Consider the following 27773-nt stretch of genomic DNA (forward strand, 5'->3'; position numbering starts at 1 on the left):
ATGCATGTCCAAGAAAGTTCTATACTGTAATTGGTTTATATCTTTGTTTTAAAGGAGAGAAAACTATGTTCGTTTTTTTTAATTGACTAAGAGGCATGATAGCAATAACTTAATACAGATGTTGATAGAATAAATCAAGAGTTTTATTATGTGAAAGCTCATCATGTATATGGCATCTTTAAATATTAATGAACAAATTCAAACTATTAAAATATATGCGAAACAAGAAACACACCCAAAGTTGGCCACTTAAATGCAGCTTATTCACTGCAGCTTATTCCAGCATAGAGGATCAATGGCAAATCATGGCCACTCTAAGATGAAATAGGTAGTTGCTAAGACTGACTATTAGAAGGAAACTCTTTGGTCCCTAAGTATGGCTTGGGCATTGGGTCCCATGGCTCATGAGCTGGAGGGTGAAATGAGGACAAAGGCCAAATGTGTTTGGTAGGTCTGAGAACAGAGCTTGATCTACTGATTCTTGTTATAAGATATATAGCTTTCAGTGGTGGGGGGACGGGCGGGATGGGATAGCTCCAGTACAAAACTAATAGGATTGTTTTGTCCTTTGCTCTGGTGTTCACAAGTGCAAAAGCAACACAAAAGAATAACTGGGCTAGTATTTTCTCCTCCTAATTATTGACAACCCTCATTTTGAACCTTCCTATGATTCTTACTGTGGTGATTTCGATAGGCAAAAGTCACTGAAGTATGACGCACAGTATATGGTAAATTCCTTGAAACATATAGCTTGAAAAGAACATGTTACATATTTTTAAGACTGCCCAGCTTAGGTAACTGGGCTGAATCATATTCTAGTGTAATGTGAAACAGCAGGACCAAGTCGTGGGCTCAATACCCTTTCTCCTGATCATGGGTCCAAGAGAGCATAGCATCTGCTTCTCTTTTGATCTAGCCAGGGACAGACCATTTGTGGCCCTCCAAATGTTGTTGGACTGTCCTGTCCCATCAGATTAGCCAACAGTGAGGGAAGATGACATTGCAATTCATTATATAGGAGCCCCCGGTGGCGTAGTGCCGGTAGGACTGAAAACTGACAGGTCGCAGGTTCGAATCCGGGGAGAGCGTGGATGAGCTCCCTCTATCAGCTCCAGCTCCCCATGCGGGGACATGAGAGAAGCCTCCCACAAAGATGATAAAACATCAAAACATCCAGGCGTCCCCTGGGCAACATCCTTGCAGTTTCTCTCACACCAGAAGCGACTTGCAGTTTCTCAAGTCACTCCTGACACGACAAAAAAAAGGTTCATGACATTTGGAGAGCCAGCTTTTGCCTTGGTTTATTATTACTATATCTCAAGTTGATTCTGGTTAAAGTTTGTTTTGTTTAAATAAGCCCCAATCAAATTGGTTTATGATCTTGGCTTGATAGGAAATCATAGTTTACACTAGCCAGTTTCTTTAGTCTAGACACAGCAATAAATCTTCAGTGTCTAGTTTCTTTTAGAAAAGACATTTTTAAAGAAGCATCTTCCCCAAAGCTATGTTTATTGACTCTCACTAACAATTTGGTGTTACAACTTAAGAGTCTCTTTCCTTTGCCCTCAAAAATATTCAGCATTTCATTCCCTTTAGTCCACTTGCCACATTTGTACCTCTCAGCCCTGCACTGTCAAAAGCAATAAAACCATGACATGGCAAATTGACACTTAATGGATGCAGAGTGCATTTGGGTTAATGTCATGGCTATGTAACAGTATACTTTCCTATGTAGATCAAAGCATGACAGTTCTTGATAGAAAAAGAAATCCACGCTAGCAACAAACATCTTTCATAATATTATTCCTGTGTTCCATGCCAATCATTAAATGATTTAGGCTCATTTTATTTTGAGACATTTTCTTGTTTTGCATGCCAATACTTCTAGCTTGGATAATGTGTGGCTGATATATGCTGCAGTACAGTTCATATGAATGGTGTGAGCAAAATATTAATTTGCTATATGGTCCATTGCCTCCAGTAGGATTGAGAATGATGTGCCTGTATTTGTATAGAGGGGAGTCAGCATGGTGTAGTACTATGAGGGTTGCACTAGGACCAGGGATCGAAACCTGGATCGACCAGGCAGTGCCCTGAATGATCTTGGGCACACCCACTCTCTCAACCACAGAGGAAGGTACTAGGAAAGCTCCTCTGGCTAAATCTCTGGCTAAATCTCCCCAAGAAAACCCCATAAGAGGTTGCCTTGAGGTTGATATAAGTCCGAGTTAACCTGAAGGCATATAAACAACAAACTCGTACTGAACTGTCCTTGCAAATAGGTTCATACCTAAGCCAAATGCCTTTGTGAGTTGGCTGAATGACTTCATAACTCTGCTTACTTTCTGTTTTAAATTCCTCTATGACTGGGAGGTAAATAAGTCACAGTATCACTGCAAGGTGCTTTTCGATCACAGACAGAAGGGCACCGAATCCTTTTGCTTCTCTGCCTCTAAAATCCCAGCTCTTTTCCTCTAACAGTGAAACTGAATGACTGGAAATACCTCGTTTATGGTGTTGCTTCAGAAGTGCAGTGGGAGTTTATTTCTAGTTTGTGTGAGAAGTCCTCTAAGCTTTGGAAAACCTGTCTTCTCTCAAAGGAAGCTCTTTTTATGTCTTTGCAGATTAAGCACAAACTTTTGTTTGTTAAAACAAAAATCTCCTGATACTGTTCTAGAAGAAAGAAAGAAATGTGGTCGAAATCCAAATGTTTCAATGAAGTGGGTCCACCAATAAAATGGACGCAACTATCCTTGGAGCCCGGGTATTGTTTTAAATGTAAAAGGTATTCTAAAAGATTTTTCAAAGCAGGTGGGGTATACAATTATGGTATTGCAGCGAGGCACTCAGTTGGAAAAGGATTTTTGTAACGTCACTTTTCCATGCATTATTTCAGCTTTTATAGTGACCAGGTGCAAAGATTACTTCAAATCCAGACTGCAACCAGGAAATCAGGAGACATCTACTTCTTGGGAGGAGAGCAATGTCCAATCTCAATAAAATAGTGAAGAGTAGAGACATCACACTGGCAACCAAGATCCGCATAGTTAAAGCAATGGTATTTGTGAGGAAGTGTAGGATTACTGCCACCACTTTGTGAACGTTTGTAAAGAAGCCACCACTTTGTGAGGGTTTATTACCTTAGCGTAGCTTTTGGCTAATAATATTGATTTGGTCTTTCTTCTGTGTAGCGTGACTTAACTTGGAAAGAAATTGTCTCAGAGGCAAGGCTTTAGGAAAAGAACAGTAACAAGTTTATTGAAATGTAGAGGAAACGTGATGGATTCAATGTTTCTCTTCTCTTAGAGGTATAGATCTTCAAAAGTTACATTTATAACTTTGATTAAACAACTCTGGAAAGGACTCTTCCTTCCACTAAACAGATTTCAATTATTTTTCTTCAAACAGGGGTTCTTTCTTTAATAGATTACTTCAGTTACAAATTAATCTTTCTTTATATTGTCTCTGTTACAATTAGAGACTCTCATTAGGTTTCTCTCACCCTTTCTCTCAACACTAACTATTAATATAAATAAGCCCACTCGACTTATTTAAACTACTCAGGCTAAAAGCCCAAACTTCCCTGATTCTTACTAAGTAGAATCAGTCTTTTCCCTGTAGTTTTTAAACTACAGATCCCTTCTGGTACTCTCTACCCAACAGAACAGCCTCTCCTACAGTTCACAGACAGTAGACAATTTCCCTGATTTCCCTCCTAGATAATCAGTCTTCTCCTGTAGCTCTCCGACTACAGACTAACCGTTTAAAATGGCTGCCCTGCCAAGTGGCAGTTGGCTCCGCCCCTGTTTCCATGGTAACCCAGCTCAACAGGCTGAGCTGGCTGCCATCTTCCTTGGTTATGCAACACTATATACTTACCATTACTAACCCTTTAAACATCTGTCTATACTTATACATAACATCTATAATTACACATAACTGCAAGTTAAAAATTTACACTTCACTACAGTATTCCCCATAGTCACCTACGGATGTGAGAGCTGGACCTTAGGGAAGGCTGAGCGAAGGAAGATCGATGCTTTTGAACTGTGGTGCTGGAGGAAAGTTCTGAGAGTGCCTTGGACTGCGAGAAGATCCAACCAGTACAGGAAATAAAGCCCGACTGCTCACTGGAGGGAAGGATAGTAGAGACAAAGTTGAAGTACTTTGGCCACATGAGGAGACAGGAAAGTTTAGATAAGACAATTATGCTGGGGAAAATGGAAGGAAAAAGGAAGAGGGCCTGACCAAGGGCAAGATAGATGGATGGCATCCTTGAAGTGACTGGCTTGACTCTGAAGGAGCTGGGGGAGGTGACGGCCGACAGGGAGCTCTGGTGTGGGCTGGTCCATGAGGTCACAAAGAGTCGGAAACGACAACAAATGAACAAGAAGTGACCAGGAGTCATCCAGCTTGGCCATCTCTAGTGAAGTGAAGCGGTAACCCCACAACTTCAGAATCACTCTGTTCCTCTCTCGTATTGCATGAACTTAAGATGTTTGCAATAATGCTGACATGGAAAATTCTTCCCTGGTATTCCCACCCTACTCCAGTCCACTGGGGGGGGGGGGGACCTAAAACAGAAAAGCCTCTTTCACCTTAGGCATAAAAGCCCTTTAGGCACTAAAACTTGCTGTCTTCTCTCATTTGAATCTTCAAACCAAATGCTCTCTTCACACAAAAAATATTTTCAACTGCTCTTCATAGGTTGCGCTACCTGACTACACCCCAACCTGATTTCTGTCATTGGCACATGATCCAATTTCTTAAGCTCTTCCTTGCTATCCAAAATTGGACAGTACTCCAGGAACAGCACCATTGAAGAACAAAGGGTATTCTGTAACACACATTCAAATGAACTGACAGGCCACTTTATGGGGAGGAGCACACCACATTTTTGTTCCTTTATTTTCTAATAAAAAACAATCACATAACAAAAAAGTACATAGGAGGTGGCTTAAGCTCGTTTTCCCATTATTTAGAAAGCCCTAATAGCTAGAGGAGAGGGACTGAGATGGTGTGTGATGGACTTATTTATCTGTGTTTCTGCCATAGTGTTTGCAGAGTTTGAGTCTCTTTCTCATTCTCTCATTCAGTTTTATATATACTAGTGTTTTCTTTTCCTTCCCTTTTTCCTTCTTCCCTTCCCCCCTTCCCTTCTTTTCTTCCTTTCCTTTCCATTTCTCCCTTCTCCAGCTCTGAAAGGGCCTCACAATGTCTCCATGGCAATATGGCACTCTTTGGGGCTCTTTCCTTCCTTCCTCCTTACATGTCACCTTTCTTTCCCAGTGACATCACAGAGGGCCACACTGTCTGGCAACAGCAGATCCAGTAACATCATAAAAGGCCATAAGATTGACACCTTGCCCAGGAACGAGAGATTCGAAACTGGGCAATAACTGGAGGGAACCGAACAATCTAAGTCTGGTTTCTTCAGCAGAGGAGAGACCACCGCCTCTTTTATGGATATATTCTTGGGAAACTACTGGCCGAGAAATAGATATAGGCTTATAAAAGTATATGTTGAACTAGGAAACTAGCAATTTAAAAAAGGGAATCATTTTATTCATAATCAACTGGTAAATCTATTTTTGGTTACAGCAGACAACTCTAGGTAACAAAAATAAACAAAGCAGATATTTAATAAGGAACGAAAAAGACGATGCAAGTAAGCAGAGTAGTACACAGCTTTCCTATACAACCATTTTGGCTAGGAAAGCTACCTATGGTGGATCTGTTACTCAAGGGATCCCTGTGTAGTCACACTCTAAATTATTATCAATGCTTATTCAGAAAAAAATAATAGAAGGCCTTTGTGAAGAACCAGAAACTTTGTAAACAAGACCTTACAAAATTAGGGTTACATCTTTAAAAAATATCCCTGTAAATATACAAAATAAACTACAATCAGAGTAAAGGCTATTTTGATCTGAAGAATATAATACAAGCTGGTATTATATTATCTGAAAACATGGTAGCTGTTGAAATTATGAACTAATCACATTCAAAGAGAGACCATTGGTATTTTCATAGAAAACCTGCCAGTAGTGCTAAATATACTGAATCAACTGTGTATGAATGAAGAAGAGATCCACTACCATTTGTTTGTGCTTAGCAGGAAAAATGAAAGACAAACCAGCACTAAAAACACTCCCATGATTGTTTAATTGCTTTGGTGAGCCCACAGATTGTAGTCCCACAGACTGAGATAGTTTAATATACAATTTTCCAATGAGTCGGCTGTTCACACGTTTTCTCTTCATCGCCACAAAATCTGTTGTAAGTTGTTTTTGGGTCAAAACCAAGAATCTCCCTTTCCTCGTGAATGCGGAAGGAAAATGTTGAGACTGAGGTGCCTATAAAATACCTGAGAATACAGAAACACGTAAGTGAAGATGGGAACAAACATCTGATAAGAAAACACTCAACGTTTCACACCAGCTCCAACTTTTTCTCAGATGGACTGTATATTGGAGGCGTCGTCACAGCATGGAGAGAGAACGGACAGGACGGCCCTTGGGTCCAGTGTGTGTTTCTGAAGCAACTAAGCAACATGGCTTACTTACGATTAGGGTAGTACTACCCTAACAGGTCATTTCGGAGTCCCAAATTGGTGGGATGGCAGAGCAGAACAACCCCAATGGGGACAGCTGGTCTCTGTTTTAAGAATCCTGAATTGTGAAATAACCCTTTTTATGGAGCTACCGAGTTCATTTAATTAAAATAAATACCTCAAACCAACAAAATGAACAGAACAAAACAAAAAACAAGCCCTCGCACAATAGTATTGCCCTGCAGTTGAGCTTCCCCATGATCTGCCCTGCTGTAAGATCCCATCACACTCTTTAGCAGCATACACCAAACCCAAGGACTATTTGGTTTGGGGTTTTTTCTGAACCATGAGGGTGTCTCTCATCCATAGCCCAGTCCAGCCCAAACTCCTCATAGCCCTTGTCACTCTCTGAGAGTGACTGTCATCTTTAAGGCAGTAAAAATAATTTAGCAAGGGTGTGAGAAATTTAGGTATCTGTCAGATATAATAATAATAATAATAATAATAATAATAATAATAATAATAATGCTTTATTTGTACCCCTCTACCATCTCCCAAAGGACTCGGTGCGGCTTGCATGAGGCCGAGCTCAAATACAACAGTAAAAACAATAACAACATCAACAAAATAACTCAAAAAACAGAGCAATAACATTAACAACACACAATGATGCAATTAAAAACAATGGCAGGGCCAAATGTAATTATTAAAATTAAAAAGTGCTAGGCGTGACCAGGAGGAGTGTTTGGAGGGGGATGGGCATGCAGATATCCTTGATCTCTGATAAAAGTGCATTGGGACATAATGCTAGGAGTTTCCTTATTCTGGGAAGGCACACTGGAACAACCATGTTTTCAAGCTCCTCCTAAAGATTGCTAGCGACGGGGCCTGCCTGATGTCCTTGGGGAGAGAGTTCCAGAGTCGAGGGGCCACCACCGAGAAAGCCCTATCCCTCGTCCCCACCAATCGCGCTTGCGATGCAGGTGGGATCGTGAGCAGGACCTCTCCAGATGAACGAAGAGATCGTGTGGGTTCGTAAACAGAGATGCGGTCACGCAGTTAGGCGGGTCCCAAACCATTTAGGGCTTTGTAGGTAAGCACCTGCACCTTGAATTGGGACTGGAAAATGAATGGCAGCCAGTGGAGCTCCTTAAACAGGAGGGTTGACCTCTCCCTGTAAGGAGCCCCCGTTAACAACCTGGCCACCACGCGTTGGACCAATTGAAATTTCCGGGCCGTTTTCAAGGGCAGCCCCACGTAGAGTGCATTACAGTAGTCCAATTTGGAGGTGACTAAGGCATGGACCACCCTGACCAGATCCGCCTTCACGAGGTACGGTCGCAGTTGGCTATTACTATACTATAGTGATTTGAAAGGCCCATCTAATGTAGGAACCAGATCTGAATCTCTCATACCTGGTTCCTGTATCTACCCTGCAGAATTATAGCAGCTTAACACTGCTTGGGATTTGTAGTAGTTCTCTGACAGGGAAGGCTGAATAACTCTCAATGCTACAAATTCCATACTTCCATAGCATTGAGCCATGGCAGTTAAAGTGGCATCTGCTAGAATTCTGCAATATAGTAAAACTCTCTTCCACAATATAGTGAAAGCCTCTCATGACATAAACATATGTACCATGTGCTCAAAGGAAGTAAGTCAAAGGAAGGTTGGAGGTCAAAAATTAGGGATGTTGATATGACCCAAGGATAAGTCTAAGGGGATGGCATCAGCACCACCTTAAGAGGCCAACTACCTCTGTTGTCATTTTCTCATTAAGGAAGGATAGAAATAGTGCCACAGTGGAGAATAGGGGGTCGGTGCTGCATTTAGGTTCTTCCAAGATGAACTAAGGTCTCATATTTTGCCACTCAGAGAAGGAGGTGGTTCCTTTTTAAATTAGTGAAGTACTTACATTCATTAACTCTTACATTGACCCACAGATAAGTCAATCCAGGTTTTTTGAGGCTGATTTTTGACCAAAGGTTCTAGTCAGGGAATAACTAGTCCCAAAAGTTAACTGTGTGTCCAGTAATCTTCTTCCCCAAATCTACAATTTGGTGATGGATCTGTGCATTGTATATTTTTACCCTGTTTCCTCTTCCGCTCCTTCGCCCATATTGTGCTTCAGTAGTTATATTTATATTCTTAATGTACCAAACATACCAAGTTTGTATGAAAATGTGACTTCTATTTTCTGTGCTGGTCAATGACCGAAATGATTTGAGACTTATACATGAGTATGTAAAATAACTTTGATCTTCAGGAGATCAACATATAGATATACCTGGAGACTGTTCTAGCATAAATCTAACAAAAAGCAGCATAGTTACCTGGCATGTGCACATATCCATTGGTCAATAACAGCAATTCCTCCATCTTTATACTGTTCTACCTCCTCCCAAGTGGGTTCAAACCTCACCATTTGTGGAAGCAATCTCTTCAGCTCTTCAGTTTCTGAAAAGGAACGCCAATTCAATGGTTTCATCAGCTAAGGGCTTGTTTGTTTATTTTTATTTATGTGTACATGCCTTCCGGTCACCTGTTGACTTATGACAACCCCATGAATTTCACAGGGTTTTGTTAGGTAAAATATAACTGACAGCACCTGGTATTCACCTGCATTCTCCCATCCAAGTACTAACCAGAGATAGACCCAGCTAGGATCTGGGGCCTTTAAGGGATGATGATGATTATTGTGTTTATTTATATCCTGCTTTTTCACTCCATAAAGGAGACTCAGAGTGGCTTACATTAAAAGCATTTCAGTAGCATTTAAAATCTACAATTATATAGAATCATAGAGTTGGAAAAGACCTCATGGGCAATCCAGTCCAACCCCCTGCCAAGAAGCAAAAATATTGCATTCAAAGCACCCCAACAGATGGCCATCTAGCCTCTGTTTAAAAACCTCCAAAGAAAGACCCTCCACCACACTCCGGAGCAGAGAGTTCCACTGCTGAACGGCTCTCACAGTCAGGAAGTTCTTCCTCATGTTCAGATGGAATCTCCTTTCTTGTAGTTTGAAGCCATTGTTCCGCGTCCTAGTCTCCAAGGAAGCAGAAAACAAGCTTGCTCCCTCCTCCCTGTGGCTTCCTCACACATATTTATACATGGCTATCAGATCTCCTCTCAGCCTTCTCTTCTGAAGGCTAAACATGCCCAGCTTCTTAAGCCGCTCCTCATAGGGCTTGTTCTCCAGACCCTTGGTCATTTTAGTCGCCCTCCTCTGGACACATTCCAGCTTGTCAACTTCTATCTTCAATTGTGGTGCCCAGAATTGGACACAATATTCCAGGTGTGATCTAACCAAGGCAGAATAGAGCATGGGGAGCATGACTTCCCTAGATCTAGACACTATGCTCCTCTTGATGCAGGCCAAAATCCCATTGGCTTTTTTTGCCGTCACATCACATTGTTGGCTCATGTTTAACTTGCTGTCCACGAGGACCCCAAGATCTTTTTCACACGTACTGCTCTCGAGCCATGCGTCTTCCATTCTGTATCTTTGCATTTCGTTTTTCCTGCCAAAGTGGAGTATCTTGCATACAAGAGAGGAGATTCCATCTGAACATTAGGAAGAACTTCCTGACTGTGAGAGCCATTCAGCAGTGGCTCTCTTCCCCGGAGTGTGGTGGAGACTCCTTCTTCGGAAGCTTTTAAGCAGAGGCTGGATGGCCATCTGTCAGGGGTGATTTGAATGCAATATTCCTGCTTCTTGGCAGGGGGTTGGACTGGATGGCCCATGAGGTCTCTTCCAACTTTTTGATTCTATGATTCTATGATTTGCCTCTGTTGAACTTCATTTTGTTAATTTTGGCCCATTTCTCTAATCTGTCAAGATCGTTTTGAATCCTGCTCCTGTCCTCTGGAGTATTGGCTATCCCTCCCCATTTGGTGTCATCTGCAAACTTGATGATCCTGCCTTCTAACCCTTCGTCTAAGTCATTAATTAAGATGTTGAACAGGACCAGGCCCAGGACGGAGCCCAGCTTGTGGCACTCCGCTGGTCACTTCTTTCCAGGATGAAGAGGAAGCATATAAACATTAACACAGAATTAAAGGTCATTGGCATTTTAAAAACCAGTTAAAATCAATACATACATATTCAAAACTAAAAATCACAACAACCCCTGAAAATGTTTTCTTTAAAAGCCTGTCTGAATAAAAAAGTTGGCTGAACAATTTCTTAGTCATTTGAGCTTTTTTTTAAGAGAGGAAAGAATGAGAAAAAGAAAAAAAGGGAGGGAGGGAGGGAGGGAGAAAAGGGCAAAAGATGCTATCTTTTGAAGACTATAGAACTGAGCATTTACTCAGTTCACATATTTGTTTACCATGTAGTGAAAGCATGGGATCAGGAAAAGAAAATTTGCACAGGCAACTGATGAAACTTTAAGAGTTAAACTGAGAGGCCAGCATCCAATTTAAAGTCAAAAGAGTGAGAAAACCTACCAACGGGTTTAAAAGGGATTGTGCATTGTTGGAGGAAGATCAAGACGGATAGCCAAACTGCAGTATGAGCACTTCCAGTATCCCAGCGTACCTTGCATGCCAGTCACTGGCTAATTTGATCTTGGAAGGATGGATGGGAATTCTGACCAGGCTTTGGGTCTGGTTCCCAGGTGAGCGACTGTGGTGCTGGGTAAACTGAAGGATCCACTCTCATGAGGAATTACTGTATATGCCTATCAGCACTCTAGTAATAGAATCCAAGGCTTCTCAGTTCTTTAGTACATCAAGTCCACTATGGAATACTAGTCTAGATCTTCATGAGTTTCCTCTTAATATGTCAGTGATGGGCAACCATGACAATAGCTAATATTTGTCCCCACAACCCTGCAAGCAGGATACATTACTTCGCTGTTAGTTCTGACTTCTAGTTTGAGACGACTCTGCAGAGTATGGAGAGAGACTTGAACAAATTTGCTGATTTTGAAGGCATTTGAGAGCAACAACAAAAATTTGGGGCAGATTTGGAGAATGTTCCAAATATCAAAGGTGGCTTCATGAATTCTAGGCCATAAGTATATGTATACATAGACAGGGAGTCCCCGAGTTACAAACATCTGACTTACAAAGGAGTCTTAGTTAAGAACAGGGGTGAGACAACAGGAAGTAAGAGAAATCGAACCCTCAAAAGGGAAATTCTCTCCTGGAAGAATTATGATGGGGAAACGATGTCTCCACTGAAGCTTTCTCGCTAATCTTTGTCTCCACAACAAGCCAATTTTTTCAAAATCCAATGATCACAGACATGAAATCTTCTGAACAAGGGCACTGACAGCGAAACAAACACTACAGGAGTGTTAACCCTTCCCTATGCTATCCAAAGCAAAAGTATATACATATCTGGCTGGAGTTGCACTTTATTGTATTAACTCAATGTTTTAATTATTTATAATTACTGTTGTGCATTTTATTGTGTTTAATTGTAGGCATCGAATGTGTGCCGGCTAGAAGCCGCCCTGAGTACCCCCCTAGGGGGTTGAGAAGGGCGGGGTAAAATACCCGAAATAAATAAATAAATGTATAATGTACCAGTTCCAAATTACAAACAAATTCAACTTCAGAACAAACCTACAGAACATACATATACCTATAAATATCCATGGCCACGCAATAAGCAGTCTGCACAATCACTTCCTCCACTGTTCTCTGGGAAAGCAGCAAAAATGGGGAAGTTACTCTGCAGTGAAAGGGAACTTAAATATATCCTACAATTTTCTACTTGGCATAATGGGAAAAATATTTTTGGGGGAGGGGGGGATGCAAAGTAATAAACTGATCAGTAAAAAAAAAAAAAGAATACATACCCTCCACAATGGCATCAGTGGCTACAAAAACTCTCTCAAGTTTATGTAACTTTAAAAGGCTGTGGATTTTCTTAACAGCTCCCTGGATGCTAGGTACATCACTTCTGTGACCCCAGATGAAGTCTTTCCGCCTGAGGTGAACTGCAAGATATGGGCCACCTATGGCCGTGCCCAGCTTTACCTAGCACAGAAGAACAGGCTGAAACTGAAATAAAATGGCATGGATTCAGTGGAAAAATAGCAAGCTCAAGTTCTCGATTTGCAATTCTCAACGTAAATTGTCAAATAGCACATTTAAAAGAATTTTAATTGAATTGAGTACTCATCAACAGTTTTAATTAGGCAAAATTAAGATAATTTGGTTTACAGAGGTTTAAAACGGGGGACTGTGTGCAATATACTTTCCTACAAGGATAGCCTCTTTTAGGACAATGTACTCATAACATCGGCCAGATGATATGAGTACATAACACAGGCACCTACTTTATTGTACATACACTGAAGCTTATGTAGAGATTACACACAAAGGAGCAGCCATGTTAAAGAAATACACATAGAAATAAAAGAGACTTCAATTTGCTTATAATGCTCAAGTCCCAGGAACATTTATGGGAAGATACAGGCTACTGCATCTACTATTGGGTTGTCATTCACATCTTTGTGATTTATGAGTACAAAGGCCAGTGCTTTTCCCTTTGATGCTGTGCATTTCTGACAAAAATACATTACAACTGCTTCTTGTGCCACGTGAATAAAAGACACATAGTATAAAAGGATCCGACTAGCACACTACAATGTTTCCATGAAATGTGCATTCATATAATATAGAATCATAGAGTTGGAAGAGATCACAGGGGATATTAAGTCCAATCCTTCCCATGCAGGAAAAGCACAATCAAAGCATCCCAACAGATGGCCATCCAGCCTCTGTTTAAAAGCCTCCATCACACTCTGAGGCAGTGAGCTCTTAAGGTCAGGAAGTTCTTTCTAATGTTCAGGTAGAACAGGGGTCCTCAAACTTTTTAAACAGAGGGCCAGGTCACAATCCCACAAACTGTTGGAGGGCCGGATTTTAATTTGAAAAAAACAAACAAACCATGAATGAATTTCTATGTACACTGCACATATCTTATTTGTAGTGAAATATAAACACTTAAAAACAATACAATAATTAATATGAAGAAAAATTTTAACAAATATAAACTTATTAGTATTTCAGTGGGAAGTGCTTTTGGCTGATTAGATAGGATTTTTGTTGTTGTGGCTTTCAAGTCATTTCAGATTTAGGTTGACCCTGAGCGAGGGCCAGGTAAATGACCTTGGAGGGCTGTATCTGGCCCCTGGGCCTTAGTTTGAGGACCCCTGAGGTAGAAGCTCCTTTCCTGTCATTTGAATCCATTGCTCCATTGAGTCCTAGTCTCTTGAACAGCAGAAAACAAGCCTGCTCCCTATTCCACAGGACATCCTTTCACATATTTAGACATGACTATCATGTCTCCTCTTTCAACCTTCTCTTCTGCAGGTTAAACATACCCATTTGTTTTAGCCGCTCCTCATAGGGATTCATGGTTTCCAGGCCTTTGATCTTTTTAGTCACCCTCCTCTGGACACCTTCCAGCTTAGAGTCAATAGCCCTCTTCCATTGTGATGCCCATAACTGGACAGTGTTATTCCCAGTGAAGTCTGACCAAAGCAGAATAGAGGAGCACCATTACTCCCCTTGATCTAGACCAGGCATGGGTAAATATTGGCCCTCCGGGTGTTTTGGACTTCAACTCCTACAATTCCTAACAGCCTACCAGCTATTAGGAATTATGGGAGTTGAAGTCCAAAACACCTGGAGGGCCGATGCTTGCCCGTGCCTGATCTAGACACTATACCAGGTCTGTGGCATTATTTTACCTTCATTTTTGTCCAGTCCTCAATATACTGTGTCCCATCCTTCTCATCAGTAGAGTTTAAGTACTGGCCTCTAAACAGGTCCCCCACCACACGAAGATGCTTAGCAAACACCATACTTCTCCGAGTCTATTACAAAAAGAAGAAAGATACCAAGAACTACATTAGACTCGTTTCAACATCATTATAGGAATACGTAAATCTACAGAACTCAATAGCAATGGCAATACCAATGGAATGTTATAAGACTGATATTTAAGAGAAAATAGGGTTCAACTGAGAATGACAAAAAGATCATAGAATTTTACCATATTTCATTATGTTTGCATTAAGACAAACATATTAAGAGGCTGTAAATAAGTCAAACAAACCATTACCCTCAATGTTGCTAAAGATATGAGCTGCACCTGTGATTCCTCCCTCCACTGAGATCTCAGGACGACTACCAAAGTACATTTTATAGGATAAGGTATGGGACTAATTAGAATTCCCAACAATTACTGGAGGAAAAGAATTTTCAATCCTCCCATAACTATAAATGGAGGGTCTTTGAGAATCAGAAGACTAAAAGCAGGGTGGGGAGGGATGGGAGAAGGGGCAGCTTTGGATGGAGATGGGTCAATTTTACGGACTATAAATTTGGACTGGCTAGACTAATACATGGGAGCCCCTGGTGGTGCAGTGGGTTAAAGCACTGAGCTGCTGAGCTTGTTGATCGAAAGGTCGCAGGTTCGATTCCGGGGAGCGGTGTGAGCTTCCGCTGTCAGCCCTAGCTTCTGCCAACCTAGCAGTTCGAAAACATGCAAATGTGAGTAGATCAATAGGTACCGCTCCGGCGGGAAGGTAACGGCGTTCCATGCAGTCATGCCGGCCACATGACCTTGGAGGTGTCTACGGACAACGCTGGCTATTCGGCTTAGAAATGGAGATGAGCACCACACCCCAGAGTCAGACATGACTGGACTTAATGTCAGGGGACTACCTTTACCTTTACCTTAGACTAATACATAGATAGTTTTGGAGATTGTGGGAAAGCTAAGGTAGTTATTATTTATGCAAAAGATATACCTGCAGTGGAGGTGGGCCTTTATGAGCATCTGTCATGATCAGACTATGTCTTTAGCAGAGATCTTCAAAAGCATTCAACATATTGACATATTAGGAATTTTAAATAACCACAACTATTTAGCAGGTTGTTGTAGGTTTTTTCGGGCTATATGGCCATGTTCTAGAGGCATTCTCTCCTGACGTTTCACCTGCATCTGTGGCAAGCATCCTCAGAGGTTGTGAGGTCTGTTGGAACTAGGAAAGTGGGATTGTATATCTGTGGAATGACTAGGGTGGGACAAAGAACTCTTGTCTGTTGGAGCTAGGTGTGTATGTTTCAACTGACCACCTTGATTAGCATTTGATGGCTTGGAAGTACCTGGGGCAATCTTTTGTTGAGAGGTGATTAGATGTCCTTGATTGCTTCCTCTCCGTTGTTGTGCTGTTGCAATTTTAGTTTTTTAATACTGGTAGCCAGATTTTGTTCATTTTCAAAGTTTCCTCCTTTCTGTTGAAATTGTCCACATGCTTGTGGATTTCGATGGCTTCTCTGTGTAGTCTGACATGGTGGTTATTAGAGTGGTCCAGCATTTCTGTGTTCTCAAATAAAATGCTGTGTCCAGGTTGGTTCATCAGGTGCTCTGATATGGCTGACTTCTCTGGTTGAAGTAGTCTGCAGTGCCTTTCATGTTCCTTGATTTGTGTTTGGGCAATGCTGCGTTTGGTGGTCCCTATGTAGACTTGTCCACAGCTGCATGGTACATGGTAGACTCCTGCAGAAGTGAGAGGATCCCTCTTGTCCTTTGCTGAACCTAGCATTTGTTGGATTTTCTTGGTGGGTCTGTAGATAGTTTGTATGTTGTGTTTCCTAATCAGCTGCACGCTACTTTTGTCAGCTAATAGTCTTTAGCCCGAAAAAACCTACAACAATCCAGTGATTCTGGCCATGGAAAGCCTTCGACAATACACTACCATTTATTTCAGGCGAAGGAAATTCCAATCTAAAGTCTACATCTTTCTGGGGTGACTTGGGAAAGCTGAATTTGTGTGGGTTACTCCTTAAAGTGATCCCTGAAGGAAAGGTGAGGACAGGGAAAGCCTCAACTCGCTGTTCTGCTCATGGAATGCTTCTCTGAACACCACTCACCTGAAAATATTCCTGTGAATTGAACAAAAGGATCAAGCCAGTAAGCCTGATTACTGTATTTACTTGAATCTAATGCTAATCTTGTTTGGTTAAGTTATCTTGCCAAAATTAGGGTACACATTACATTTGCATAATAGGGTTATTTTAATGCTAAAGCAAAAAGGGGAAGCTGCTTCAGGACCACCTGGAGCTTCTATTTGATGGATGTCATCGGTAATTTAATTGTCATAGCTCAATGTTATGTAACCCTGGAATTTGTAGTTTGATGAGGCATCTGCACTCTTTGGCAGAGAAAGTTCAAGGCCTTGTAAAACTACAGCCCCCGTGATTCCACTGAAGTGAACCACTGCAGTTAAAGTGGACTCGTTCTACAGTATAGATGCACCCAAGGTTTCTTTTCCATTGCTGAAAGCTTTGGTATTCTGACAAAACTATTTTTAAAGACTTCTAAGCAGGGCATACTAAAAACATGGATATGGGACCAGGCCTTTGGGTAATCTGGCAGACAGACAAAGGACAATGACTAGAATTGATAGAATTTGACAATGTGGAATGAATTTATGGATTCTGAGCTGGCTAACGGTGAACATTAGATTGGTTTTATGGATTGTTTTAATTGTTTTATAATTGCTTTTGATACAAGTTTTATTTCATTGTTGTTGTTGGCATCGAATTGTGCCTTTTGTAAGCCGTCCTGAGTCCCCCCTCGGGGGTTGAGAAGGGCGGGGTAGAAATGTGCGAAATAAATAAATAAATATTACAAAGAGTGCATCTTTTGCAGCTGCACACTACTTTTGTCAGCTAATACTCTTTTTTTGTTTCAGGGCTTTGAAAATTGAGTTGTTTATTTGATTTGATGGTGCATTAATCTCATATAAATATACAGGTAGCTATGAGGAAATGAGAAGATCCCTTTGATCAGTGATTCTCAACCTGTGGGTCCCCAGATGTTTTGGCCTTCAACTCCCAGAAATCTTAACAGCTGGGAAACTGGCTGGGATTACTGGGAATTGCAGGCCAAAACACCTGCGGACCCACAGGTTGAGAACCACTGCCTTAGATAAATTGAAGCATTGTTAAAATTGCTTTCTAGAGAGACAAAACAGGGTTTAGACACACCAGTATTTATAGGTTTTGGGTATGGGTATTATTTTGGGCAAGAATAATGGCAGTGCAGATGGGACCCAAAGTGTATTGTAACAAGATAAAAAGAAACCAGTAGCACAGTGCTTTGTTAGTGTCAATTGTGTGTTGGGTCAAGTGATTTGCATTAGACTGTATTTTTCTTAGACTTAAATAATCAATGTTCTGATATAAAGTACCTACTGCAGTAAAAGCAGTTTTGTGATTGGAGAAAAGCTGCAAGTAAAGTTAGTTTTGCTTAATTTATTTTGTGAATATACTCAGCAATAGAATTAACACTGTATCAGAATTGGCGTGATCCTTTTAATATTCTGGGATTGCAGACAACCAGATGTGGTAAAGGCTGCAAATGTGAAACCTGGTGGCAATGGCTGGATGATTCCACACAAAGCAGCCACTCAGAAAATGTATTATAAGGGAATCCCTTTATTTATTTATTTATTTATTTGCTATACTGCCCCTCTCAGCCCGAAGGCCACTCAAGGCAGTTTACATTTCGCACCAGTGTCCCACAAGATAAAATACCATCAAAAACAATTACATATAGTATAAACCATATAAAAACAATAGCAATAAACAATTAAAGTCATAAAATACAATTCTCAGCATCTCATCATTAAAATCATTTTCCATTGATCGTCCTGTTGTTCCATGAGTCTCAATTAATCAGTTATACTGCGTCTGCAAATGCCTGCTTGAAAATCATCATCATCATCATATTTAATTACTTATTAATCGCCCTCCATCCGAGATGCTTTAGTCCATTTACATTGCAGAAATTATACTGGATAAAACACATACATACAAATATTAAAATTAACATGGGTCAAATGCTTTAGTAGAAAGCCAAGTCTTAAGTGCTGGGATAAAATGCCCTAAGTCACACATGGCTCTCAAATAGGGAGGCAAGGAATTCCATAAGGCAGGGGCAGAAATAGAGAAGGCCCTGCGTCTGGTGCTTTCCAAGTGCACTTCCCTAGGACCCGGCACATAGAGCAAATCGAGTTGGGATGGTCGTGGCGACCTCCGATGATGGTAGAAGGAGAGACGGTCCCTAAGATACAATGGACCCTGGCCATATAAAGTTTTAAAGGTCAGGACCAACATCTTATACAAACAGCCAGGTCTTAACTCTTTCAAAATATCAGGAGGGAGGGGTCCGATCTAATGTCCCTAGGGAGGGCATTCCATAGCCAGGGGGCCACTGCTGAGAAGGCCCTGTCTCTCGTTCCCGTCAATCGGATCGGTGAAGAAGGCGAGACCGAGAGCAGGGCCTCTCCAGACAATCTTAAACACCTAGATTATGAGAACGGATCTGATTTCAACTGAGGCGTTATGTTATGTCTGTTTTGTTGATCTGTCTTGTTGATTGTTAACTGTTGTGGATTGATGCTGTTGATCCTGTTGTTGCGTTGTTATGTTTTAATTGCACTGACACTGTTTGATAATTGTACCATGTAAACCGCATTGAGTCGCCTGTTAAGGGCTGAAAAATGCGGTATAGAAATAAAGCAAATAAATAAATAAATAATAGATTATTCATAGGAAGAGATGCATTCAGACAGGTAAATACTTTATTCCAGTATTTATATAATAAACATTTTGTTTGGGAGTTCAGCAAGATAAAAAGAATGGAATGATATAAAATACAGGGGGTTATAAAGCCGTTAGCCTTGAGGAAAGTTTTTCCAAGTGATAAATTCTTATCAGATCAGTATAAAATACTTACATTCCAGTAGTCCTTCCCTCCATAGTGGTCATGCAGAAGATTTTCAGCTCTGTCTAGCATCACTGACCTACAAAAATGGATGAAACAGCCATTGAGTGCAATACTGCTGCTGACTGATAAAACCGAGTCTACACTGCCAAGCAGTTTTGAATTAGTTATATGAATTACAGTAACCTGGGACTCCCTCCCGAATATCAGGGCCCTACGTTTGCAAGACTCAAGCGGGGCTGTTAATAACAGGATCTCTCAGATGTCTTTAGTTCAGATAATCATTGTAAGCCAAAGCTGACAATGGAAAACAACAGAAACAACAACAGTGTGGGTGTAGATATTTGCGATAGTGGAGGACTGGCAAAGTAGTGCCTCCATGGTTTCTGTTGACTGACAGAGATTACAATCCTCACTTTTCTAAGGACCTGGGAGTGATGAAATTAATGGGAAAATGAATCCAGCAACTAGGGGTGTATGAAGGTAAGCAGTGAGACTGAGGCCCCTTCTACACTGTCATGTAATTCAGATTATCAAGGCAGATAATCCACATAATCTGCTTTAAACTGGATTATATAAGTCCACGCTGCCAGATAAGCCCGTTCAAAGCAAGATAATCTGGATGCTATATGGCAGTGTGGAAGGGGCCTAACTGAACTGATCACAAGTTTAATTATGCTACTAATTCTATTAGTATTCTAGGTGGGTGATGATGGCAAGAATTCTGACCCTTTCAGCCAACACTGCATCAGTATAATGTTGCTCAGTGGGATAGTTATGAGTAGTGAAGGTGGTCTCTTAACATTTGAAGAAGATAGGACTTTGATGCTCTGCTTTGCTTAATTTGTGTAACACTTTACTCTCAAACCCACATATAGACCCTGCTCTGCGATCAACATGACTTAGTAACATCTACAACTGCAACATATTGCCTAAAATAGTTTGAAATTTTCTGTTGTTCCGAATGCAGTAGCTAGGTTATTTCCAGGATCTACATCAGGGAACATATTATACCAGTGTTGTGCAAGCTATCTCAGTTTGAAATTCATTATGGTTCTGGTTCAAGGTGCTGTGATAAGTCGTAACTGGTTTGGGGGCAGCCTATTTGAAGAACCATGTTCCGTTGTCTGCCTTTTACTGTTCTCATCAGACACTTCGCAATAAAAAGACTGGGACAAAAGCAGGATCTACAGTGACACCAAGTGATCTCCCCCAGCCCCAACTGTGCCCATATCCTTTTCTGTGGTATTTTTCAATGTTTCTGTGGTAACATTTCAAACTGAGGGCACACAAATGCTCATACCAAAACACTTCAAATTATTTGTGAATCTCTAAGTGTATTTGAATAAGGGACTTGTTTTCTTCTTTTTAAAATAAATTTAAAAGGAATTTTGCTAACATCTGCTATAAAACGGAACATATCTTACCTAGCCGAGATGTTCAAAAGCAGTGGTGCTATGACAGAGGCAGAGCCCTGGACAGATAAACAGGTCACATTAAGGCCTCGGGTTTCTTCATAACCCCAGAACCATCCCCTACAAATTTAGATGAAGAGATTGAAATATTATCATATGTAAGCAGCTACTAATAAAAATACTGAACACCCATTTTCAAAATTTAAAAAATCCCATATGATTTCTTAGTATAAAAAGATTTTTTTAATTTGACTTTCAACAATAACACTATAACAAAATTTGGAAAAAAATCTGTTCCTGGTTTGAAAGTGTTATTTCCTGTTTAATTGTGTGGTATTTACTGGAGTATAACAACTTTATTTATTTGCTATACTCCAGAAACTTCATTTTCATGGCTTCCACAAACTACTGTATATTGAATTGGTTGAGGCACTATAACAGTGGTTCTCAGCCTGTCGGTCCTCAGGTGTTTTGGCCTACAACTCCCAGAAATTGCACCCAGTTTACCAGCTGTTAGGATTTCTGGGAGTTGAAGGCCAAAATATCTGGGGACCCACAGGGTGAGAACCACTGCTATATGAGATATGTAATGGTTCTCAACCTGGGGTCCCCAGATGTTTTTGGTCTACAATTCCCAGAAATCCCAGCCAGTTTACCAGCTGTTAGGATTTCTGGGAGTTGAAGGCCAAAAACATCTGAGGATCCCAGGTTGAGAACCACTGAACTAAAGCAAAATGTGCTGCAGGATATCCCGCAAAAACAAAGGTTTTGCAGTTTAATAAACTTTTCCCATGTTTTTATGATACAACCAATTAGGAAATGACATTTATAACTCAGGGACAAATATTACATAGTGTAATTTGATTTTCAACATGACAATAGTTTAACATGACAGTAGGATGATGTGACCAACAGTTCATTTAAATATAATGAATTAAACAATTCACTGGGAAGAAGGTCTAAGCTAAGATGAACCACTAAACAGAGTAGTTAACACTTTCTTTTCCTCAACTACAGACCACTATAAATTTGTTAGGTAGATCACAAATTTGTTAACATCACATGGCTTACACAACTATCTAGCAAATATTAACACAATAAAATCATTTTAACTTTATCAAGAAGTTTGCAAACAGAATGCAAACAAAATGGAAACCAATATAAGCAGCAATAAGATAGAAAAGGTGAAACTGAACAAAATAATGCAACAGAAAAAAAACAGAGAGCTTAAATAACTCAAAATGCTGTTCCTTCAATAAAAAATAGCCAAGTAAGGAAAAGTAGCTGTCTACAACAAACCCAAACTCTCAGAGAATGAGCCTACAGAAAAAGATGCTTTTGGCTCAGTTCTGAATACAACTGCTGCACTATTGTAGAAGATTACCTGTAGTATTTCTGTTTGTCCATTGAATACATGAGTTGGTCAATGCATGGTCTTTCATTTATTTTCTCTTCCCAAGTCCCCTCTTTCCATCCTTCAGCATAGTTTTGCAGAACATACACCTGGTCGATAAAGGGCCCACCAGCCTCTGAATAACAAAGAAACAAATATCTGGCATGACTATATGTATTTCGTTTTAAAAACTAGATATGAAAGAGTCCTACAGTATAGCCAATTGTAGCCAATTTCACAATGTATATCCAGAAACTAACAGGGAAGTTACTAGAATGGGGGAGTTTTCTGATTGTGGTTGCTGAATTTTCAGAAACAGAAAAATATTATGAAATGGAGTCAGAGAAGAACTGTACACTATAGGAAAAGTAGAAGAAAACTATATTTTAATGCTACGTGTGCAGTAACCAAGATATTTGGCCTTTGAGTTTGATATGAACTGTGCCTTTCAGCAAGGTAATCTCACAGATATATGTATATGTATTTAAAAGATCATGGTGATTGTGAGAAATTTAACCAATTTTAATTGCAATTGTTTTTCAAAAGGTATGCATATTACCAAAATAACTACATTTAGCAGAAAGCACATTGAAAAGGTGTGAGGTGAAATGACTTCAAGACTGCTCAGGTTTTGGAAAATTCTCTATCGATTCCAAAAATACTCATCGGGTTGTCTATACATTCCAGAAAAACAGCTATTCCTATTCTTCTCTGAAACACCTGCAGTTGTAAATGTTATTCCTGTTAGTTCACCAAACTGAAAATCTCAGATGTACTGTACATTCTAAAAATAAATATTATATTAAAATATAATAAATAATAATAAACCTTTATTTATACCCCGCTAACATCTCCCGAAGGACTCGGTGCAGCTTACAAGAGGCCGAGGCCCAACACGTCAATAAAACAACAGCATTACAAATACAACAATAAATAAAACTCATAAAACAAGTAATAAACACTAAAACAATAGCAATAAACATTAGACAATAACACCATGACATCCTTCAATTTTTCTAGGATATTTTACCTGAAATAAACTCTTCATATTCAATGACGGGTATGTTTTCATTGAGGCTTGGAACATCAAAAAACTCAAACCAAGGAATCCGGACTTGATGGATGTCAGGACTCTGCCAGTGATACAGCCGTCCCCAAGGAGGCAAAACCAATACCCATGCTTCACTTTTCAACAAAGTCTTTATAAGAGAGGCCATGCGTATATAGACATCTCTACGAAGGTTAAAACCTTCAGGTGGGTTCACATCATATAAAAGATACCTAGTATAACAAAACAAATAGTATCACTTGCAAATCTATTCAGACATTTAAGCCAAGGTTCTCAATCACTTTTGAGACAGCCAAAACCAGTATTTTGTAACAAATGAGGACAATTTCCAGAGAGAATTTTAGATTAGTTATTACAGGATTACAGTTAGCTCTGTTGTAGAGCAAAGTATTCCATCCATCAATTATGACATGTTGCTTCAGTAGGCGCCTATTAACTGATCATTTGATGTCTATACCCAAGATTAAGGCACATTTTGGTTACAAGTTGGCCATCTCTGTATGTGTATATTTATATTTTTACTCGGACTAAATGTATACTGTATGTTGTGTTTATATTGTCTGTTTTGATAAGGCCAATTGGCTGATCGATAAAATGGTTTCAACCATTTAATGCAATTTCAAAACCAGTTTTGAAGAAAGTCGTTTTGCTGTGCAGCTTGATGACATAGGAACTCCTGGAACCAGCTTGAGGCCCAGATGGCAATGAGACAAACCACAGAGCACTGATACACATTAAGAGCTTTCTTTTTTGAGGTTTTGTGGTTGTTTATTGTACGGCTGCCGCTGTTTGAAGCTAGATTTGAACTGTATTAAATGATCAATGTAGATAGGCCCAAGAACAGAATCTAAAATCAAGTCTAAATAATATATTATATTGTATATACATATAATATTTATAATATTATAATGTAATGCAATATAATAATAATATATTATAATTATATATTTATATTACATGTAATATTACTAATAACATTACGATATAGTAGTATGGTGCAATAATAATAATAATAATAATAATAATAATAATATACTTTATTTATAACCCACTACCATCTCCCCAAAGGGGACTCGGTGCGGCTAACATGAGGCCAAGCCCAAAATAATACAACATAATAAACACACAATAATAAAATACATCATAAAAAATATAAAATAACAAAATCAACAATATAAAACAGCATACTAAAACCAGACACAGAGGGCAGGCCAAATGTGTGAGGTAACATGTTAAAAAAGTTAAAAGCCTGGGTGAGATAGGGATAAAAGTGCATTTGTAGGAAAGGAGCCCAATAGAGAGGAACCATGGGATTTAGCCATTTGGGGGGGGGGGGGGGGGGAAGAGATGTTTTATACTGAGGGCAGCTGTAGACTAAGACAACCAGATGGGTTGAATGGTCATTCTCCAAAAGCACAACGGAAGAGCCAGGTTTTTAGGTCTTTCTTAAAACCAACTAGGGTGGGGGCTTGCCTGATCTCCTTAGGCAGCGAATTCCAAAAGCAGGGGGCCACAGCGGAAAAGGCCCTCTCCCTTGTTCCCAAAAGACGAGTCTGTGATAGAGGAAGGGGAGAGAGAAGTGGATCGAAGAGCTCGTGCAGGTTTGTGGTAGGAGATGCGGTCATGCAGGTAGGTGGGTCCCAAACCGTTCAGGGCTTTGTAGGTAATAACCTGCACCTTGAATTGGGACCAGAAAATGAACAGAAGCCAATGGAGCTCCTTAAACAGGAGGGTTGACCGCTCTTTGTACTTCGCCCCGGGTTAGAAGTCTGGCTGCCGAGCGTTGGACTAATTGAAGTTTCCGGGCCATCTTCAAGGGCAGCACCATATAGAGTGCATTGCAATAGTCCAGTCTAGAGGTAACTAAGGCGTGGACCACCATGGTCAAGTCAGGCTTCGTGAGGTATGGTCGCAGCTGGCGCACGGGTTTTTAATTGTGCAAAGGCCCTCCCGGCCACCGCCGACACCTGCGCATCAAGTGTCAGCGCTGAGTCCAGGAGGACCCCCAAGCTGCGGACCTGCACCTTCAGGGAGAGTGCGACCCCGTCCAGCACAGGTTGCCACCCAATACCCGGGTCAGGCATTCAACTGACCTGGAGGACCTCTGTCTTGTCGGGATTGATCTTCAGCTTGTTTGCCCTCATCCAGGTTGACACAACAGCCAGGCAATATAGCTACGTTTAATGCTGATATTGTACTATGCTAATAATATAATATATTGTATGTAATATATACCTTGTAAGCCACTGAGTCCCCTTCGGGGTGAGAAGAGTGGCATATAAATGCCGTAAATAAATAAATAAATAAATAAATAAATCTAGCTGATATGCAGGTCTATACGCTAATATAAGCATTTCACTGCTTTTCCTTTTTTCTGTCTGAGTCCATGGGCAAGAATCATGCTGCCCTGGATTGGAACTTTGAATGTCTGTTCTTGTTTTTATTGTATTTTAAAGTTAATTGTATTGTTTTAATCTACTGCTGTAAACTGCTCCGAGCCAAATTGGGAGTAGTGGTATACAAGCCAAATAAATAAATAAATAAATAAAAATAGCTCTAGCCAACACAGGCATCCAAAAGACTTCCCATGATAGAGACAGGTCCCAATAACGGCTACTTCCACATCTTCAACAGCAGAGTGGGCACTGTGCCCTTGGGACCCCCACAAGTATCTTGGACAAGACTCCAATGAACTTAGCCTACAAGAGCCTCTTGAATCACAAGACCATTACATTGCATTATGCCCTTCACCTGCAGCAGCTTTTTTTCTTTTTTGGAAATTTAAAGCACACAATCTCTTTAGTATTACAACAACTCTTTGAGTTAATTCTAATTCTAGTCAGTGTTGTATTTCACCGTTGAGGGAAAGGGCAACAGCAACACAACTCATATATTGAAGAGGGTAAAATGAAGGATGCCTTTCCCTACATCTCCTAAATTCATCACCTCTCATTTGAAGTTAAGCAATGTCAATCCCGGTTAGTACTTGGCTGGGATGCAGCTGATCAATAGGCCAGGACTTTTAAAACTTTCTCCAATTGCAGCCCCTTTCTGCCTGAGGAGTTTTTACATGAGCCTTGAAGTGACGGGCTTGACTCTGAAGGAGCTGGGGGTGGTGACGGCCGACAGGGAGCTCTGGCAAGGGCTAGTCCATGAGTTTACAAAGAGTCAGGATGCGACTGAACAAATGAACAACAACATCATTCCTAGACAAGAGGGCCTGAAGAGAGAAGAGAGGAAAAGAGAGGGGGGGGGGGCTTCCTCTTCCAGGAAGGCCCCATATTCCAGGATTTGATCCCAATTATTCTGCTCTAAACTGGATTATATGAGTCTGCACTGCCAGTTAATGTAGGATAAACAGAAAACCTGGGATCAGATCCTGGTATGATATAGGGCGGCCATGGGCAAACTTGGGCCCTCCAGGTGTTTTGGACTTCAACTCCCACAATTCATAACAGCCTACCGGCTGTTAGGAATTGTGGGAGTTGAAGTCCAAAACACCTGGAGGGCCTGCTATAGGGCCCAGAGAGAAGAGGAGGAAGGAAGCGAGAGAGCCTGCGTTCAATCCGTGGCCTGCTGTAGCAGGCGCTCCTTCCCTCCCTTGATTGTCATTAAGCCTCTTGAGGCGGGCCCAGGGCCAGCCGAGGGAAGGAGGCCCGGGCCCCCGCTTTCCTCCTCACCGTCGGAGAGGCGCCACGGCGGCGGCTGGGAGAGAGGAGGCGCCCCGGTCCGCCTGGAAGGCCTGGGAGGGGGCCGGCTGGGCCAAGGAGAGTCCCAGCAGCAGGGAGGCCAGGAGCAGCCAGGGCCCGAGCAGGGCGCCTCGCCTCGCCTCCGCCATCTGCGGCCTCGCTCGGAGGGGAGGGGGAAGGGGCGGGGCCTGCAGGAAGGAAGGAAGGCCCCTCCAGAAGACAGCCATTCATTGCGTAGTTCAGGGTGAGAGGACTCGCCGGTGGGGGGCTGGGCTGCAAGTCCCAGCAGGGCAATCCACCAAGGCAGCGTTTCTCAACCTGGGGGTCGGGGCCCTTGGGGGGGGGGGGGGGGCTGGGGGCGTTCGCCAGGGGCTGTCAGAGGCGTCGCCAAAGACTATCAGAAACATACAGTATTTTCTCTTGGTCATGGGGGTTCTGTGTGGGAAGTTTGTCCCTATGCTGTCGTTGGTGGGGTTCAGAATGCTCTTTGATTGTAGGTGAACCAGGCATGTAGCCGGAAGCCCCCCGAGCCCCCCCCCCCCCGAAATTCTCATGGTGGTTCGCAAAAAGGCCTTACTGGTGCATTACTTAAACTGTTATGTTTATTCATATCATGATCTGATCACCATACTCAATATATCCCATATGCATGGGGGTATTGGGGTAATGATAGGGTAGACCCTCTTTCACTCAGACTCAGCCCCCCCCCGAAACTCAGCCCCCCCGAAACTCAGCCCCCCCGAAACCCCCCCGAAAAAAATCCCCCCCCCCCAATGAAATCCTGGCTATGGGCCTGAGGTGAACTATAAATCCCAGCAACTACAACTCCCAAATGTCAAGATTCTATTTTCCCCATATTGAGGATTCGTGCCAAATTTGGTCCATATT

The 27773-nt window shown here is 41.2% G+C and overlaps 1 protein-coding gene across 2 annotated transcripts; it reads right to left on the bottom strand.

Moving 5' to 3' along the window:
* Window positions 1-5543: 5543 nt before the first annotated feature.
* On the bottom strand, window positions 5544-27067 carry POFUT2 (protein O-fucosyltransferase 2). 2 transcript variants are annotated; one of them, XM_060767052.2, is made up of 9 exons: window positions 26877-27067; window positions 23158-23408; window positions 22119-22263; window positions 20747-20854; window positions 19332-19398; window positions 14269-14394; window positions 12367-12547; window positions 8887-9010; window positions 5544-6367 (listed from the first exon to the last, which is right to left on the bottom strand). In XM_060767052.2, the coding sequence occupies exons 1-9, from the start codon at window positions 27032-27034 to the stop codon at window positions 6214-6216; spliced, it is 1314 nt and encodes a 437-aa protein (XP_060623035.2). In that variant the 5' UTR covers window positions 27035-27067; the 3' UTR covers window positions 5544-6213. The 2 variants fall into 2 exon arrangements, with proteins under 2 accessions (XP_060623035.2, XP_067326003.1); XM_067469902.1 differs by lacking the exon at window positions 26877-27067 and adding an exon at window positions 25290-25359.
* Window positions 27068-27773: the final 706 nt, after the last annotated feature.

The sequence above is a fragment of the Anolis sagrei genome, chromosome 1, assembly GCF_037176765.1.
Source record: "Anolis sagrei isolate rAnoSag1 chromosome 1, rAnoSag1.mat, whole genome shotgun sequence".
Taxonomy (NCBI): Eukaryota; Metazoa; Chordata; class Lepidosauria; order Squamata; family Dactyloidae; genus Anolis; species Anolis sagrei.

What these genes read in the sequence shown, in the direction of transcription:
- POFUT2 (XM_060767052.2), bottom strand. Translation starts at nt 27,034, where the DNA reads ATGGCGGAGGCGAGGCGAGGCGCCCTGCTCGGGCCCTGGCTGCTCCTG. An exon ending in GCCGTGGCGCCTCTCCGACG is followed by an intron (nt 23,409 to 26,876) that starts GTGAGGAGGAAA and finishes TTGTTATACTAG; the next exon opens with GTATCTTTTATATGATGTGA. An exon ending in GACAAACAGAAATACTACAG is followed by an intron (nt 20,855 to 22,118) that starts GTAATCTTCTAC and finishes CTAAATTTGTAG; the next exon opens with GGGATGGTTCTGGGGTTATG.